Source organism: Enhydra lutris, unplaced genomic scaffold (genome assembly GCF_002288905.1).
Source record: "Enhydra lutris kenyoni isolate GAN:26980312 unplaced genomic scaffold, ASM228890v2 scaffoldscaffold13, whole genome shotgun sequence".
Taxonomy (NCBI): domain Eukaryota; kingdom Metazoa; phylum Chordata; class Mammalia; order Carnivora; family Mustelidae; genus Enhydra; species Enhydra lutris.
The window spans coordinates 46,745,071-46,763,514 of NW_019154097.1; the positions used below are offsets into that span (position 1 = coordinate 46,745,071).

General features: G+C 47.6%; 1 protein-coding gene across 2 annotated transcripts; it reads right to left on the reverse strand.

Moving 5' to 3' along the window:
* Window positions 1–736: 736 nt before the first annotated feature.
* LOC111146399 (FK506 binding protein 6) lies at window positions 737–12,246 on the reverse strand. Of its 2 annotated transcripts, XM_022501935.1 has the most exons (8): window positions 12,190–12,246; window positions 11,977–12,094; window positions 11,469–11,558; window positions 10,030–10,232; window positions 9,097–9,216; window positions 3,234–3,428; window positions 2,997–3,106; window positions 737–827 (listed from the first exon to the last, which is right to left on the reverse strand). In XM_022501935.1, exons 1-8 carry the CDS (start codon window positions 12,244–12,246, stop codon window positions 737–739), a joined length of 984 nt encoding a protein of 327 aa, XP_022357643.1. The 2 variants fall into 2 exon arrangements, with proteins under 2 accessions (XP_022357643.1, XP_022357644.1); XM_022501936.1 differs by lacking the exon at window positions 11,469–11,558.
* Window positions 12,247–18,444: the final 6,198 nt, after the last annotated feature.

Consider the following 18,444-nt stretch of genomic DNA (forward strand, 5'->3'; position numbering starts at 1 on the left):
TTCTCTCAAGAGAGCGGAGTTCTCTACCCAGCTAAGCAGGTGTTTAATAAGGCAGGTGATTTTTGTCTCCATTAATTTTCTTAAGTAATAGTAAACCAGACTAGAGAGTTCACTCATGAACTCCCGGGGAAACCTTAACCCTGTGCCCACTAGACCGCTGGGCGTCTGCTGCCGCGGGAAGGTTCGGTTCTGCTCTCCGGGCGCTCTAACACCTACCGATCTCTCGTACTCACAGTAAGCAGAACTTAAGAGTCCCAGCCTATTCCTGCCCCTGGTCATCTGGACTTTTGTCCTCGTTAACAAGTGTTAGTTGTAAAGTGATGTTGGAAGCTTTCAGGAAAAACCAGATTAAGAAAAGCATTCCTCTTCATTTCAAAGCCCAGATAAACCATCCCATTAATAACTATATTCACAGGTTCATGTTCTAAGCTCCTGTGAGGGAGAAGTTACCATAAAACATGGGAAGCACTTTTTAAATTTTAAAGCTTAAGACCTCCTACACCTATCCATTTAAACTCCAACTCTGGGGGAACTTTCCAGTCTTCTCCCTGATCACCTTCATGAGAAGGCACTCCACATGGTCACTGTGCCATCAGCCACCACCAGGAACTTTCTACTCCCAACTACGGTCAGTTGCAGTCAGCCACTATTCCCTGGTGGCCCGAGGAGAGCAACGATCCTTCCATATATTGGGCAAAATCCTGAAGCCTTTTATGCTTCAGCCCCTTGATTACCTTTAATTCTCTCCTACTGTAGAGCCATTATCGTCAGGAGCAAACATTCGGTGACACATCTCTTTCTCTTTATCTGTGTAGTCCTTGTAAGAGCTGGAGATGGAAATACACGCTAGTTAGAGAACGTCTGTCTTCGCAGGAGGTGACATCTGGTGGCTGGAACACCGCCCTCCGGGCCAGAGAAGCTGAAAATTCAGCAATCTGAAGTGAAAATTCACTTCAATCTGAAAATTCAGATTGAAGTGAATCGGGAGGGGAAGGAAGGCGTGCTAGAGAGGTGGGGGAGCCCCTGGGCTCCCCGCAGAGGGGACAGTCATAGCGAACCTCTACCTCAGAGGCTGTTCAAGAAGCCCTTGGACAAAAAGCCCACGATCTGAGAAGACTGCGGCTTTAAGGCTGGGAGCCACTGTCAGGCCTGCCGGGCTCAGTGTCTTGCCAAGTAGCCTCATATTCCGTGGCCTCGAACTTATCTTGAGATTTCTTTGCTACAGAACGGTCAGATTCCAAAATTTCTACATCTAACTTACAAGCATCCTGGCAGGACACCTCTTTGTTCTTTCTGGCACCCTAGGTGGGATTGGCAGGACACTTTTAAAAACCAGCAAAGGGGAATGCCTGGCTGGCTCAGTTGGTAGAGCATGGAGCTCTGACTGTGGGGTTGTAAGTTTGAGCCCCACAATGGGTATGGAGGTTACTTAAAAATAAGATATTTTTAAAAATAAAAAAAATCGTTTCAGTTAAACGAAAAAAAAAAAAAACACAGAAGAAATTGCAGGACAGCCCTGAAAGGCCTGAAATATATCAAATGGATGTAAATGTAAGAGGTACACACTCCTGTGACTTTTTTAGCATCAAAAGCGTTAACTAGCAATCTAGAGTAAACATTGAATGTCAACAGGCGCGATACAGAAGGACAACAAAACACCTAAAAAGATAGTGGATAGATTATGAACTGTTGGAATAACAGACAACTATTTATGTGCCGATATAATCGTTGTAGAAAATTTTGAAGACAATGTCAATAACCACAAAGTGTTGTATGACTGAAACACCAGTACAGATCCTACTTGTGTGACAGGAAAGTCACCCTGGGGGTAGGAGTCAGACCTCAAAGACCCATTGCAGACCCAGCAGGATCTGCAGGACACCTTTCTGGCGTCTGCTGAGAACAGCGGTTTTCAGTTGATGGCAAGTAGGGAGGAGTAGTGGCAGAACAAGGCCCTTCTTAAAAATTACACCGGCCCAGCGGTTTTCGGATGCTTACTTTGGGGGTAGAAAGTGGGGAACACCTTACACCAGTTAGAATGGCCAAAATTAGCAAGACAGGAAACATGTGTTGGAGAGGATGTGGAGAAAGGGGAAGCCTCTTACACTGTTGGTGGGAATGCAAGTTCATGCAGCCACTTTGGAGAACCGTGTGGAGATTCCTCAAGAAATGAAAAATAGAGCTTCCCTATGACCCTGCAATTGCACTACTGGGTATTTACCCCAAAGATACAGATGTAGTGAAAAGAAGGGCCATCTGTACCCCAATGTTTATAGCAGCAATGGCCACGGTCGCCAAACTGTGGAAAGAACCAAGATGCCCTTCAACGGACGAATGGATAAGGAAGATGTGGTCCATATACACTATGGAGTATGATGCCTCCATCAGAAAGGATGAATACCCAACTTTTGTAGCAACATGGACGGGACTGGAAGAGATTATGCGGAGTGAAATGAGTCAAGCCGAGTCAATTATCATGTGGTTTCACTTATTTGTGGAGCATAACAAATAGCATGGAGGACACGGGGAGTTAGAGAGGAGAAGGGAATTGAGGGAAATTGGAAGGGGAGGTGAACCATGAGAGACTATAGACTCTGAAAAACAATCTGAGGGTTTTGAAGGGGCAGGGGGTGGGAGGTTGGGGGAACCAGGTGGTGGGTATTGGAGAGAGCACGGATTGCATGGAGCACTGGGTGTGCTGCAAAAACAATGAATACTGTTACGCTGAAAATAAATAAAAAGAAATTTAAAAAAAAGAAAGAAAGTGGGGAACAGGGAGAAGGGAAATGATCCAGACTTGGAGTCTGGAGGGCTGTCCCACTGCCCCCCCGCAACGAAGCTGCTGGTTGAGCACTTCACAAAGCCAGCTCTAGGGGGCGCTGCCTCCTAACACACGCTGGGCAACACTCGCAATCAGTCCTTTACCAGGCGGAGAGACCAGAACCCCAGGCAGGGCACGCGCCTCTTCAGTTTGTGCTCCTGCAAACGGGTCTCACCTGGCCAGTTTCTTCAGCTCATTGTTGATATCGTGGTTGAAGGGCTGTTCCTTCTGGGCTCGGACTAGAAAATCCCGGGCCTTCTGATACTCAGTCATGAGAAGACAGGCCTGTCAAAGGATAGAGTTTTACCAATACACTTGGTGAGGAAAGACAGCATTCCCCCAGGGCCCAGGTTGAACACCGCTGCTATCCTTTCTCAGGCATTTGTTCTCAAGTCCCTGGCCTCCAGCACACCTGTCCACACCGGAAGAGGGCCTTAGCATTCTTCTGGTCGATGATCAGAGCTTGTTCTCCATAGCGCAAGGCCGTGGTAGGCCGCTCCAGCTTCAGGTACGTAAAGGACAGGTTAAGGAGAACCAGAAGCTTGGCTGCTGCCACGAGGTGCTGCTCTTCGGGGGGTGCTGATCGTCGGTGGAGAAGCAGCAAGGCCTGTGGAGAGGGAAGACAGGTGGTCAAGGGGAAGCTCATAATATTATTATCGAAAGCCCGAAGAATTCAGAAAAAGAGTATCAGAGGTAAAAAAGAAAAAAATGAGCTCAACAAGTTGAAGGACACACTACTGATACATGAGAATTAGTTGTAGGTCTATATTCCAGCAATAAACAATCCAAAAATGAAGAAAACCACTGCATTTACAATAGCATGACGTCACAATAAATTCCAAGTGCAAGAACAGTATATTGAAAACTACGACATATTGTTGAAGAAATTAAAGAGGATATAAATAAATGGAAATATATCCCATGTTCATGGGTCAAAGAACTTAATACAGTTAAGGCAGTATTTCCCAACTGATCTATAGATTCAAAGCAACCACTACCAAAATTTCAACAGCCTTTTTTGCAGAAATGGTCAAGCTGACCTGAAAATTCACATGCAAATTTAAGAAATGCCAAGTAGCCAAAACAATATTTAAAAAAGAGAAAATGGAAGACTCACACTTTCACATTTCAAAGCTTCCGACAAAGCTACAGCAGCAAAGCTGGCGTGGTAATAGCGTAAGGACACACACAGATCAAGAGAATAGAACTGACTGTGCGGACTCAAAGTCCAGAAACGAGCCTATACTTCCGTAGTCAACTGATTTTTAACAAGGGGACCAACCCCATTCAACAGGGAAAGAGTAGTCTTTTCAAAAAAAGGTTCTGGGGGTGGCGCCTGAGTGGCTCAGTCATCAAGCATCTGCCTTTGGCTCAGGTTATGATCCCAGGGTCCTGGGATCCAGTCCTGTCTCTGGCTCCAGTCTCCCTGCTTGGCGGGAAGCCTGCTTCTCCCTCTCCCACTCTCCCCACTTGTGTTCCCTCTCTTGCTGTGTCTCTCTCTGTCAAATAAATAAATAAAATCCTTTAAAAAAGGGAGAAAAAGGTGCTGGACAACTGGATGTCAACACGCAGAAGAGTGAGGTTGGGTTCCCACTTCAAGCTACATACAAAAGTTTATAAAATGGATCATAGACCTAAATGTAGGAGCTAAACTGTAAGATCCTTAAAAGAGAACGTTAAGTATAAACCTTCAGGACTTTGGATTAGACAATAGTTTCTTAGACATTACGTGAAAAGCACAAATCACCAAAAGAATAGATAAACCAGACTTCAGAAGTAAAAACTTCTGTATTTCAAAGGACACTATCAAGAAAACAAATAAAATGAACAAAAATTAGTATAGCCATTGCTTACTGGTTTAAGCTGATAACACAATTAATGGTTTACTGCTGTTATTACCTGTACCTACAGGTAATTCTGTGTTTTTGTTTTTGTTTTAAAGATTTAATTTATTTATTTGACAGACAAGATCACAAGTAGGCAGAGAGGCAGGCAGAGAGAGAGAGGAGGAAGCAGGCTTCCCGCAGAGCAGAGAGCCCGATGCAGGGCTCGATCCCAGGACCCGGAGATCATGACCTGAGTTGAAGGTGGAGGCTTAACCCACTGAACCACCCAAGTGCCCCCAATTCTGTGTTTTTTAATAAAAAGACGTTCATACATTCCTGAAAAGAAAAAGATTGTGAAGACACAACTCAAAGAATGGGAGAAAATATTTGTAAATCCTATTTAAAAAACCCTAGTATTCAGACAATATAAATAACTTTTATAAGAAAAAAAAGACAGAAAATCCAATTAAAAATGGGTAAAGAATATGCACATTTCTCCCAAGACGACATATAAATAGCCAATCAACACACGAGTTATCGGGAACCGCAAATCAAACTTAACGAGATGCCGCTTTGTACCCACTCAGGATGGCTTTAACTTGAAAGATGGAAAATAAGTGTCGGTGAGGATGTGGAGTAGTTGGAACCCTCGTATTGTTCGTGGGAACGTGAAATGTCGCAGGCGCTATGGAAAACAGGTGGGTGGTATTTCAACAAGTTAAATATGGGAGTTACCACATGACCCCGCACTTGCACTGCTAGGTACAAACCAAGAAAAATGAAAACCCGGGTCTACACAAGAACTTGCACACCGGTGTAAAAGGCAATATTATTCACGATAGCCAGAAAGACGAAACGAGCCAAATGCCCACGAACGGTTGAACAAAACCTGGTACGATCCACACAGTGTACCGCTCAGCCTTAAGATGAATGAAATTTGGTAGATGCTACAACACGGATGAACCCCGAAAACATCCTGCTAACTGAAAGACGCCAATCACAAAAGGACAAATACTGTAGGATTCCACTTAAAACAGTACCCACGGAAGACAGATTCCTGAAGGCACGAAGGAGAATAAAGATTGCTGGGGCTGGGGGAGCGGGGAGAACAGGCAGCTAATGTTTAATGGCTAAATGATGTTAGGGATGGAGGAAAATGTTCCAGAAATGAGTAGTAGTGGTGGTCACATAACACTGAATGCACTTAGTGCCCCTGGATTGTGTACCTGAAGATAATTAAAATGATACATTTTAGGGTCTGCACATTTTTACCAAAGTTAAAAGATAAAAATTTGTAAGACAGAAGGAAGGACAAATACACATGGCAAATGGATGAACCCTGAGAATATTCTGCCAACCGAAAGGAACCAGGCACAGAGCATCACACATTTGATTGCTCTATTTACGTAAAATATCCAGGAATATGCAAATGCACAGAAACAGGACGTAAAACAGGGGCTACTGGGTTGTGATGGGGGAATGGAATGCAACTGCCCACAGGTACAGGGTTTTTGTTTTGTTTTGTTTTGTTTTTTGAGGTGATGAAATGATCTGGAATCAGACTGTGTTGATAGATGCGCGACCTTATGAATACACGGAAAACCACTCACCTGTACGTTTTTAAAAAGTGTGAATTTAGAAAAGCACAATCCAACAAGAACGAAGAACGAGACGATTGGTAACACACCCAGCACATCAGTACAGACGGTAGAGTCATGACTGGAGAACTGAGGGCCTGGCCACCAGCTCAGGGCCGAGGGAACAGACAGAACCAGCGGTCCGAGCTGGCAGACAAGTGGGGCTGAGAAAGAAGACAAAAAGATGGACACTGAGAGTAAAAAAAGGAAAGTAGAAGCTCAATCTAGATGGCCTAACAATTAACGAAGAGTCCCAAAAACGAAAAGACAGAGGGCAAATTACCAAAGAAACAGCTCAAGAAAGTTTCCCGGAACAGAAGACAAGTTTTCTGAATGAAATGACACGCCCGGGGCTCAATACGACAGCTTTTCAAACACACACACCACCCGCTGTAAAATTTAATAACCCCAGAGGAAAAAAGATCCTTAAATCTTTACAGATTAAAAAGAGAAAAGATCACACAGAAAGGGACAGGAACCTAATTGATAACAGACTTCTTGACAACAACTGTAAAAGCTAAAATCAAACAATATTCTTCAGGGGCGTCTGGGTGGCTCAGTGGGTTAAGCCTCTGCCTTCGGCTCAGGTCATGATCTCAGGGTCCTGGGATTGAGCCCCACATCGGGCTCTCTGCTCAGCAGGGAGCCTGCTTCCTCCTCTCTCTCTGCCTGCCTCTCTGCCTACTTGTGATCTCTGTCAAATAAATAAAATCTTTAAAAAAAAACAAAAAACAATATTCTTTAAAATCTGAATGCTACAATTCTATACTCAGTTATCCCAACTGCTAAATGTGTGTTAAGTACAAGAATATTTTTAGAAATGCAAGAATATACTTACTCTATCACCACCAGTGGAAAAAAGCAACAGGAAGTCCGCAAAGAGAATCCTGGGGCAGCCCAGGACAAGAACTCTGGACCAGAATGCTGGACAGCAGAGGGAAAACACTAGTGAAAACCAGAGATCCACCTTCCAGAACGAGAAGTAAAAGAAGTTAAAAACAGCAACTAAAGCGTGTCGAGTATCAACTCACAATGCCAGAAAAAGCCACGAACAGACTTAAAGAGGGCCTGGGAAATAGGCCTATTGAGGGAAGGACTGAACAGGTCTTTACCCCTGGGAAGTTTTGTCCCCCCGTATGATCGGACTCAAGAAACCTTACAATATGAATAGTATCTGTGATTCAAGTGGACCGTGAACCCAAGGCCTGTACCCTTCATGTTTAGGACCTTGACTCTGTCAGCATTCTGAAGGACAACACATTCACGCACTTTCCTGTCTGTCTCTTGTGCATATGCAGAAGAAACCAAACGTGGCAGATATCATGAGCCACCTACCCCAAACCCCATCTCCCTCCTCCTCTAGCAGACCTCAAGTTCATTCACAGCAGTGGGTATACAAATCAAACTAATATTTCCCAGATTCCTACACAGTTACTGGGGTCCACTGAATATGGGTCTGGCCAATGATACAGAAAAGGAAGTCACTGGCTGATTTACCCCCTGACTGGGTGGGGATTACTTCTGGAAAGCTCTTTACATAAATACACCAGGCTGCTTTCCCTTCCCTTCCTCCTGCCTGGGTGACCACGTGATGCTACAGGTTGAAACACCAACTTGGGGTAAAAAAGGACATGTTTAAGGGTAGTAGAACAGAAAGAAGGAACCTGATCCTTTATGCCTTTGTTGAACTGACTTACCAGCCTCGGACTGCCTCCCTTCCCATTCGAAAAAATTTAAATTATGGTTTCTTTTCATTAAATAATTAAGTTTGGGCAAGATGCGAGCTTGAGAGCAGGGGAGGGGCCAAGGGAGAGACTCTTAAGCAGGCTCCACGCCCTACGTACCACCCGAAGCAGGGCTCGATCTCACGACCCTGAGATCATGACCTGAGCTGAAATCAACAGTGGGATGCGTAACCGACTGAGCCACCCAGGAACCCCTAAATCTGGTTTAAAGTACAGTTTTTCAAGATTCTGTTGCTTGCAGCTGAATGCAAATCCTGAATGAATTAGGATCACGTCACAAATGACACAAAGCCAGAACGCTCCTAGACTCTAAACTCAGTCCTTATGGCCTCTAGAATCTACGGGAGAGTTTGGGATACAAAAAAATTCTCAGATTTGGTGAGTGAGTTACAAAGCAAACAGCGAATTCCTGTCAGCATAACCTACGCAAGGAGCCAAACCACACTCAGGAGCCTGGTGGGAATGGAGTCACTTCAGAGCTAGAAAAATCTCCACGGTCAGAGCGACAGGAAATGACGATGGCAAATGGGACGGAAAATCAGTTGGTGGAGGACCTGATCCTGGAATAAGAACTTTTAAAGACTTTTTGCTGAAATATACACAAGTAATGACAAAAACAAGTGAAAAGTTCAACAAACTTTCGCCGTCTGAACACACCCATGGGACCACATCCAAACACAAACACAGGACACAAATACAAATCCCGCGTCCCCTCTCCTGGTCATTATCCCCGGCAGGAAGATTTTGTAATGAGATTTTGCTTTCTTTCTTCCTTTTAAAAAGATTTTGTTTATTTATTTGACAGACAGAGATCACAAGTAGGCAGAGAGGCAGGCAGAGAGAGAGGAGGAAGGAGGCTCCCCGCTGAGCAGAGAGCCCGATTTGGGGCTTGATCCCAGCACCCTGGGATCATGAACTGAGCTGAAGGCAGAGGTTTTAACCCACTGAGCCACCCAAAAAATGAGATTTTTCTTAAGGACTGCATGTGAAGAATAGGGACAAACAAGAACTTCCCCCCAAAAAGAACACATCCAGGGTCTAAATTCATACTTCGAAGGCACCCTTACCCGCTTGTACCTCACTTTGGCATCATAGAACCGATTCTGGCGGAAAAGGTAGTTGCCAAACTCCCGCTCAGTAGCTGCCACTTTTAAGACCTTCTGAAGTGGAAACTGATCTTGTTGCTCCTGAGGACCAAAGACAAGGACACCGAGCAAGGAAACGGAAAGCCACGATAGTACGACACGGGTGCTAGTACTGATGTCAGTTTCCCTCCTTCCGATCACGCACTTTGGTTCAGTGCCGTCTGTGAGCCAAGCCCTGGGCCTGGTGCCCGTGCAGACTTCATCTCTGCAGCTCCCAGCAAAAGCTAACGGTATTTATTACTACTCCCATTTTGTATCCAAGAGCCAAAAAAGTGGTCTGGTCCTTTAGTCCTCCCAGAGATGCTCCCTCAAATAACATTGTCTTATGGAATTAGAAACTGATGGAACTTGCCAAGTATGGAAAGCAGGTCTCACAACAACCATTTATCCAATGCGTTTAGCAGGCCTTCGCCTGCCCGAGGCCCTGCTGGTCTTCCTGGCCACAGTGCTGTACCCTGGATACTTGTCAATCACCCACAGAGCCTCTTTTCAAACACGATGTCCTGGCCTTGTCCCTGCCTGAAGATTCCCAATCAGTACACCCCAGGTGGGCCTCAGACAAATGGTCACGGTCCTACAGGGAGAACCGGGCAAAGGGTGACTAAAAGATCACCTCAGACTGCTGGTCCAGAACAAACCCAAGGGTGGGCCTCGGCTCGGAACATCTGCCCATACATAATAGCCATTGCTAAGACGGACATGTACCGGGAAGTAGGGGAACCCTCCCCCCACTGCCACTGCCACCACCACACACGGGGTGGAACGCGGGGCAGAGCACCACCATCACAGAAGGATTTTACCAAAACCAAACCCATTCTCTCTGTAAAGGATGGACAGCCGTGCTCCAGAACTTACAGCTGAAAGGGCACAAAACTCGTCTGACTCCGCAGAGTCCAGGAAGTCAAGCAGCTCGATCTCAAACAGGACGGTGGTGTTGGGGGGGATCAAGGGAGGGCAGCCCAGCGCTCCATAGGCATAGGTTGGTTTGAACAGAAACCTGGCCAGCTCTCCTCTTCGCATGCTCAGAAGGCCCAACTCCATGCCCCAGAGTGTAATATCTGAAAGAGACAAAGAGTTTGAAGTTTGCCCGGTGTCCTGATTTACTGTTATCCATTTCTTCCCCCTTGAAGTCCAAATCTTCCCACATCATACTCCAAAACTCCCACACCATGGTCCCGATCACTTTCCAGTATATGTGCTGCTGAAGCGAGCACCCAATCACTTCTCCGTTTCTTTCCCACCACCACACCGTCCCCAAACTCCAGCTTCTCTGGGCTCTGCAATGGTCTGGCCTCCCTGCCGCTGTTCTCCCAGTTCCTCCTTCCTGCAAGGAAGTTCCTGCTTCCTCACCCCAGGCGCAGCTTCCATCCCAATTGAACTCTTACTCAAACTCCAAGGCTCCCTTTAAATGCCCCCTCCTCCAAAAAGCCTTCCCTGATCTTCCCAGATGGAATCAACTGTGCCTTCCTTAAGCAGTACCACAACACTACTTAACTGAGTTCATCGGATTCCGTGAACGTGCTCTAACTTCTCCACCACACTAGTGGAGATGTTCTTTTTTTTTATTTTTTTAAAGATTTTATTTACTTATTTGACAGAGAGAGAGATCACAAGTAGGCAGAGAGGCAGGCAGAGAGAGAGGGGGAAGCAGGCTCCCTGCTGAGCCAAAAGCCCGAAGTGGGGCTTGATCCTAGGACCCTGAGATCATGACCTGAGTTGAAGGCAGAGGCTTTAACCCACTGAGCCACCCAGGCGCCTATCGGAGATGTTCTAATCGTCTGAGTACATCTTCTCTTTTCAGCATGCATTGTGGATAGATACTAAGTTCCACATAAATTAACAAATAAACATTAACATTAACAAATAATAATTAACAAATAAACATGCCCTTTAATTCTCAGGATGCAAAGCTGAACTTGCCAGGTAAACCATTTCCCGAATATATAGACCTCACCGGGAAATGTGAAAGAGAACGGGGCTGGTTTAGCAAAACCTGGCCTCCAAAACACCAACTCAAAGACTCCATGCTCTGAAGAGCTTCCCCAAAAGAATCCCTGCTTTTTGGGGCGCCTGCGTGGCTCAGTGGGTTAAAGCCTCTGCCTTCGGCTCAGGTCATGAACCCAGGGTCCTGGGATTGAGCCCCCGCATTGGGCTCTCTGCTCAGCGGGGAGCCTGCTTCCCTTCCTGTCCCTCTGCCTACTTGTGATCTTGTCTTTATCTTTCAAATAACTAAATAAAATCTTAAAAAGAAAGAAAAAGAATCCCTGCTTTTCCAGCTGCTCATCTCAACTTACCCTCTCCAAGTTTCATCAACCGAGGAGTTCTCCTAAAGCAATTAGAATCAAAAGGTTTGTCCATATGCTCCAGATATCCAGAATATTTCACTAGAACAGAAAAAACGATACAAGCAAAACAAACCAAGAATGCACAACTCTATGTCAACTCACAGTTACCAAAAAACAACAACAACAAAAAAACAAAAAAACGGTGGGATTCAATGCATTCAAACCATCTCCCGCCCTGATAGGAAAAATCTGCTCAACTTTCCGACGCCTGCCCTTTGGCTGTTTCAAGATCTTGGCTGGTGAGCCTCAATGTCCCCTGACATTCATAGTGGCCTCACGCAAAGGGGAGATGGCTTCCCTTGCTTTCCTTTAAGAACAAGAATTTTAACAAACAAGTGGGTTCTACCTTTTTTTTTTTTTTTTTAAAATAACCTTCCCTGCCCACCTCCCGAGGTAAGGTGTAGAACGCGCTTAAAGACTGATACTTTCGCGTCACCAGCTGGGAGGCAGATGGTACCTAGCACGGAAGCATCGGGGGTCACCAGCTCTCCGGCACCCTCTCGGATGACGTCCTTCAGCACGCCCCGGTCCCCGGAAATGTCCAGCATCCTCCGACTTAATCTCTGGTACGGAGACTTGCGGGGAGAGACACAAAACCTCAGAGCTCCCCCGGCTGGCACCCCGACCCCGGCACCCCACGTCCGTGGCTGCGCAGCGCGAAGTCTCTTACCTGGTCGGACGCCTGGTCCCCTTGCAGGACTCCAGGGTTCCGCGCGCTCCCCCCCATCGTCACGTGGCCAGCCGAGGGCACAAGACCTCAACCCCCTCGCCTTCCCCGCGGCGGTGGCCCAGCCACACCCTTATACCGGCCCCTCTCACGAGGATCGGTTTGTGCCAACGGTCACCAACGACCGTGGGGCCTAGAGAGGTGCACCTGAGCACAAGGCGGGGACTCCCCCGCACGTGATGGGACACATGACCAGACGTACGACAGGACGCTTGGTGATGGGGCACGTGACCCGGAAGCGCGGAGCTTGATGGGGCACGTGGTGGGAACGCGGGGAGCGTGAAAGAGCTTGTGAGAGGGTCAGGCAGGCCATGATGGGGCACAGCATGGGGACCTGCTGTGTGAGATGGAGCACGTGGGAGGGCGCAGTGAGCTGATGGCGCCCACGAAGGGGACTTCCGCTTGGGCGGGGTGGGGTGAGGTGTAGCTGGCACGTGGCGGGGAAGCGCAGAGCTTGGCGGGGCACGTGATCGGGACGCGCCAAGCGTGGGGGGGGCGCGAAGCATGATGGGAGACGCAGCGGCGACGCGCGGAGCGTGATGGGCCTTGTGGCGGGGCGTGCCGGGCGCCTGGCAGGAGACGCGTGGTTCGTGAGGTGGTAGGTGGAGGCGACGGCCTGAGGCGCGATGGGGAACGGGAAGGGTTGGCCTGTGGCAAGATAGGGTTCATGGGGGTGGATGTAGGGAATGAGAAGGGGCGCGGGGCTGGGAGGCGCAGAGTGAGAAGGCGCGTGACGGGGGCGGGAGAGCGTGAAGGGGCGCGCCACCGGGAAAGTTGTGCGAGGGGGAGCCCCTGGCCGGGACCTGTGGGATGGCGCGGTACATGGGCCACCTGGGTCGCCTGGTGGGGGTGGGGGTGGGGGTGGGGGGGAACCGGGGACAGGGGCTTCCAGGGCCCCTGACGAGAGCACGCTGGGGAGGACAAGGTTCCAGAAACGGTCTGCTGCCGTCAGGCCCCACCGAAGAGGGTTATCTCCCCTTTTCCGCTTTTCCTGTCTTCCTCCTTGTATCGGATACATTTAGGCGCAGGCAGGTCTTTAAAGTCCAAAAGCCAGGGGCGCCTGTCCGCATCCTGCTCCTCGCCGGGCGGAAGCCGGCTTCGCCCTCTCCCACTCCCCCTGCCTGTGTTCCCTCTCTCGCTGTGTCTCTCTCGGGCAGATACATGAATACAGTCCTAAATAAATAAAGTCGAAATGCCCAGTTCATGGGAAAACAAGGTGACATTCCTCTCATTTCCCGTCGTAAGTCCACAAAATCCGGACTTGTTCCCTGGGTGTTAGGGGATTGCAGGGTTCTTGTCTCACGGAGGGGAAGAAGGAATCTCGTGGATACGAGAGGGTTGAAGTGAAGCGAAAGTGTGTTTTTTACTGATTTATCTTCTGAAAGACTCTACTTAGAATCTATTTATTTCCTTATTATTATTTTTGCTTTTAAAGGTTTTATTTGTTTATTTGACGGACAGAGATCACAAGTCCGCAGAGAGGCAGGCAGAGAGAGAGGAGGAAACAGGCTCCCCGCTGACTGGAAAGCCGGATTCGGGGCTCGATCCCAGGACCCTGAGATCATGACCTGAGCCAAAGGCAGAGGCTTTAACCCACTGAGCCACCCAGGCGCCCCTGAGCGTGGACTCTTGATAACGCCCTTAATGACTTAATTGTTTGAGGTTTGGTCATTTTCTAGGGTTACCCTGTAGCTGCCAAAGAAAAATACTCCCTAACATTTAGGGCTGGGTGGTCTGTTTCCTTATCTCTTGTTCACTCTGGCTCAGCGCTTCTGCCTGCCAGGAACAGTTTGCCAGGGACCCCCTATGTCTCCCTGCCTACCTTAACCCTTTCCTTATTCATGGGGGTGCAAAGCAAGGGTGGCCCCGCCCCCCGCCCCCTCCAGCTTGTTCCCTGGGGTCGTTCTTTGCTTGCCTGCTGCAGGATTGAGAGGTCGCCCGTCTCTCCTGCTCCAGTCTTGCCTTGACTACTAGGTTGTTTCTTCAGCTTAGATGTGTCCTAAAACGTCCCTCCTTAAATAAGCCTCCTTTATCCTACGTCTCGAAGGTGGCCCCGTTTCTTGCTCTTCACGGAAAAACGTTTCACAAGAGTTGCTTCGAAGGCTTTCTCAACCATTGTATGTCCATCATTCATTTTCTCTTTGACCCACTTCAGTACCACTTGTCCCAACGCCGTGTCACCAACACTGCACCAAATGCCGTCGTGGGTAAGACGCCTCTCTATCCACGGATTACCGGACTCTTGTCAGTGTTTGATGACGCTGATCTCTCCTTGAACGCTTTTTTCTTTTCTGCATTAGTTTCCTGTCATCGTCACAATCAATTACCAGAAAACTAGCTGTTTAGAGTAATAGGTATTTATTTATTTTTATTTATTTATTTTTTTTTAAAGATTTTATTTATTTGACAGAGAGAGAGATCACAAGTAGGCAGAGAGGCAGGCAGAGAGAGAGAGGAGGAAGCAGGCTCCCCGCGGAGCAGAGAGCCCGATGTGGGGCTCGATCCCAGGACCCTGAGATCATGACCTGAGCCGAAGGCAGAGGCTTAACCCACTGAGCCACCCAGGCGCCCCTAGAGTAATAGGTATTTATGATCTTACCTATTTATCGCCAGTTCTGTAGGTGAGAAGTCTGACAAGAGTCCCACTGGACTCAAGACCTCAGCCTTAATAGGGGTTCTGCGGGAAGAACTTGAAGCCCATCCATGTTAATAAATCCAGATTTAGAGCTCTACACTTGAGGTCCCCACATCCTTGGCGGTTATCAGCCCGGGGCCACATTTAGCTCCTAGAGGCCCGTTCTCCTGCCCTTGCCCCTGGGCTCCCTACAGGTCAGTTAGCAGCAGCGTGCTGACTCTTCTCATGCTCTGAATCCTCTTGACAACTCTTCATGCCTTCCTGACTCTCGCCCAGGAAAGTTCTCTGCTGGTTTTTTTTTTTTAATTTTTTTTTTTATTTAAAAAACATTTATTTTTAGAGAAAGATGGGGAGGGGCAGAGGGAGAGTGAGAATCCTCCGGCCCTTCCCCACTGAGCATGGAACCCAATGCAGGGCTCAGTCTCAGGACCCTGAGACTATGATCTGAACTGCAATCAGAAGTTGGGCCCTTAACCAGCTGAGCCATCCAGTTCCCTGCTAGTAAGGAGTCCCAAAAGTTTCCTACTGTTAAGGGGTCATATGGATCTGCTTCCTGGTGACTGTATACTCCTACCTTACCAGCTGTATCTTTTCAATTCACGCTGTTCTTCCTGATCTATCTACACAGTAGCTATCTCTGGGCTCTGTTCTCAGAAGCTTGCCCTTCTCTGTTCTTAACCCCAGAGAGATCCTAGCCATTCCCACAAGTATGTGATGTACTTAAACAGGTAGCATATACCGGCCCAGCCTAGAGCCTCCCCCGAGCGCCAGAGCACCGGGCTCCTGTGCCCAGTTGCCTTTTTCAGTGGTTCTTAAAGTGTAGTTCCCAGACAGCACCAGGGTTGTCGGGAAACTTGTTACAAATGCGAATTCTTTTTTTTTTTTTTTTTAAGATTTTATTTATTTGACAGAGAGAGAGATATCACAAGTAGGCAGAGAGGCAGGCAGAGAGAGAGAGGGGAGGAAGCAGGCTCCCTGCGGAGCAGAGAGCCCGACGCGGGGCTCCATCCCAGGACCCTGGGATCATGACCTGAGCCGAAGGCAGAGGCTTTAACCCACTGAGCCACCCAGGCGCCCCGACAAATGCAAATTCTTGAGCCCACCCCTGTGCTCCTGAATCAGGAACTGGCGAGAAGTCAGAAGCTTGTGTTTTCACAAGCACTCCAGGTGATTCTGCTTGCCGAGGTCTTCAGACCAGGGCTCGTCAGTTGCTCCACCTGGATGTCCTCAGGTGTCTGACTCTAGATCTTCCCACCTACTGTTTCACCTTGATCAAAATTTTATGTATTAGGCTTCACTGTCTACCCACCCAGGTGCTAAAGCTACTGTGTATCCACGCAGTGGCCAGAGTAGTGGTTTAAAAATACAAGTCAGGTGATATTCCTTTGCTTTAAAGTCTTCCAGTGGCTCCCACTGCCCTTGACATTTATGATTACTATTATTATTTTCATTTAAGTAGGCTTCACGCTGGGCCTCAACACAGAGCTCAAATTCATGACCCTGAGATCAAGGCCTGAGCTGAGATGGAGAGTCAGTTAACTGACTGAGCCGCCCAGGTGCCCCGCCCTTGAAATTAAGTCTAAACCTTCGCTCTCTTCTATGGGGCCCTCTCTGGCCACCCCGCTGACCTCTCCTGGCGTTCCCTCTCACTATGGTCCAGCTACTCAGGTCTCCTCTCTAGTGTAGCTTATACGTACTGAACTCTTTCTAGCCTCGGAGGCTTTGCATTTGCTGCCCATTGCCTGGTATGTCCTCCTGTGGTCTTCTCAGTAGCTGGCATCTTTGAATCCTTCAGGCCTCAGCTCAACTGTCCATCCTCAAAGACACTGCCCTGCCCCTTTCTAAGCGTCTCTCAACCCGTTACCTCCTGCCCTTTTTGTTCACTGCACCGTTTACTTCCTGCCTATCATCTGATACTATGATGTTGTCTTATTTGTGATCCTGTTTCACTCTTACTACCGTAATATTACAGCTTCTGAAAGGACAGAAACCTCATTGGTCTTGTTCTCTGATGTCTCCCTAGTGCTCAGCTTGGTGCTTGGTATATAATAGGTGCTCAGTAAATATCTGTTAAATTAATAAATCAGCTTTCTAGATGCTTGTGCCGGACCTTGGACTTGCTTGTCATGGACTAGAGACTGCCCCCGCGGGCAGACAGGAATGCTTAGGCCTATGGGGGTTGTTCCTGCAGGTCTAGAGCTCTTCTTCCTTCCTTCCTTCCTTTTTATTCATCTAAACTGTTCTTTTTTTTAAGATTTCATATTTTATTCATTTAAGAGAGAAAAAGAGAGCTTGCATGCACATGATATGGGCAAGGGGCACATGTAGAGGAAGAAGTAGGCCCCTACCCCTGGGCTTGACATGGGGCTCAATCCCAAGTCCCTGCGATCATGACCTGAGCTGAAGACGCTTAAAGACAACTGAGCCACCCATGTGCTCCTCTTTCTTTTCTTTTTTTTTTTTTTAAATATTTTATTCATTCATCTGACAGAGATCACAAGTAGGGATAGAGGCAGGTAGATGGGGGAAGCAGGCTCCCTGCCGAGCAGAGAGCCAGATGCAGGGCTCAGTCCCAGGAGCCCGAGACGACAACCCGAACCGAAGGCAGAGGCTCAACCTACTGAGCCACCCAGGCGCCCCACTTTCTTTTTAAAGATTGATTTATTGAGATGTTTGGGTGGCTTAGTCGGTTAAGTGTCTTCCTTCATCAGGTCATGATCCCAGGGTCCAGAGGCTGTGTCCTGCACTGGGCTTCTTGCTCAGCGGGGAGCCTGCTTTTCCCTCTGCCTGCCATTCCCCTTGCTTGTGCTCGCTCTCTCTCTCTGACAAATAAAATCTTTACAAAAAATAAAAACAAGATTTATTTTTAGAGAGAGTGCATACACGTGTGGGGAGGGGCAGAGGGGGAGAATCCCCAGGCAGACTCCCTGCTGAATGTGAGCCTGAAACAGGGCTTGATCCCAGGACCCATGAGATCATGATCTGACTCAAAACTAAGAGTCAGAGGCTTAACCAAATGAGCCATGTAGGTACCCTTAGGGCTTTTGTTTCTTTTTCTTTTTTTTTTTTCTTAAGATTTTATTTATTTATTTGTTTATTTGTCAGAGAGAGAGAATATACCGGCAGGGGGAACAGCAGGCACCGGGAGAAGCTGGTTCCCTGCTCATAAAGGAGTCCTATGTGGGACTCGATCCCAGGACTCTGGGATCATGACCTTAGCCGAAGGCAGGGGCTTTAATTGAGTGAACCACCCAGGCATCCCAGAGTTCTTGTTTCTTAATGCTCCGAGAGACCCACTCCCACCTTTTTTCCCAATCAATCATTTTTACCACAGTACCATGCTTTGCATAGTATGTTAAGGCTATAATATTTACTGATTATTTAAAGAAGTGTCATCAAATTTCTAAATCTTTGAAAGACTTTATATAAAAAGTTGGTAATTCAGTGATATTGAGCAAAGGAAGTGAGTAAAGGAAGCACATACTGGGTAATTCTGTTTATTTGAAATTCAAAACCAGGCTACGCCAATCTGTGATGATAAGAATCAGTTTAGTAGCTATCCT

Coding starts and splice junctions, on each gene's coding strand:
- LOC111146399 (XM_022501935.1), bottom strand. CDS start 12,246: ATGGGGGGGAGCGCGCGGAACCCTGGAGTCCTGCAAGGGGACCAGGCG. Junction 9,217..10,029: donor AGTTTTGTGCCCTTTCAGCT/GTAAGTTCTGGA, acceptor TTTGGTCCTCAG/GAGCAACAAGATCAGTTTCC. Junction 828..2,996: donor GAGCTGAAGAAACTGGCCAG/GTGAGACCCGTT, acceptor TTCCATCTCCAG/CTCTTACAAGGACTACACAG.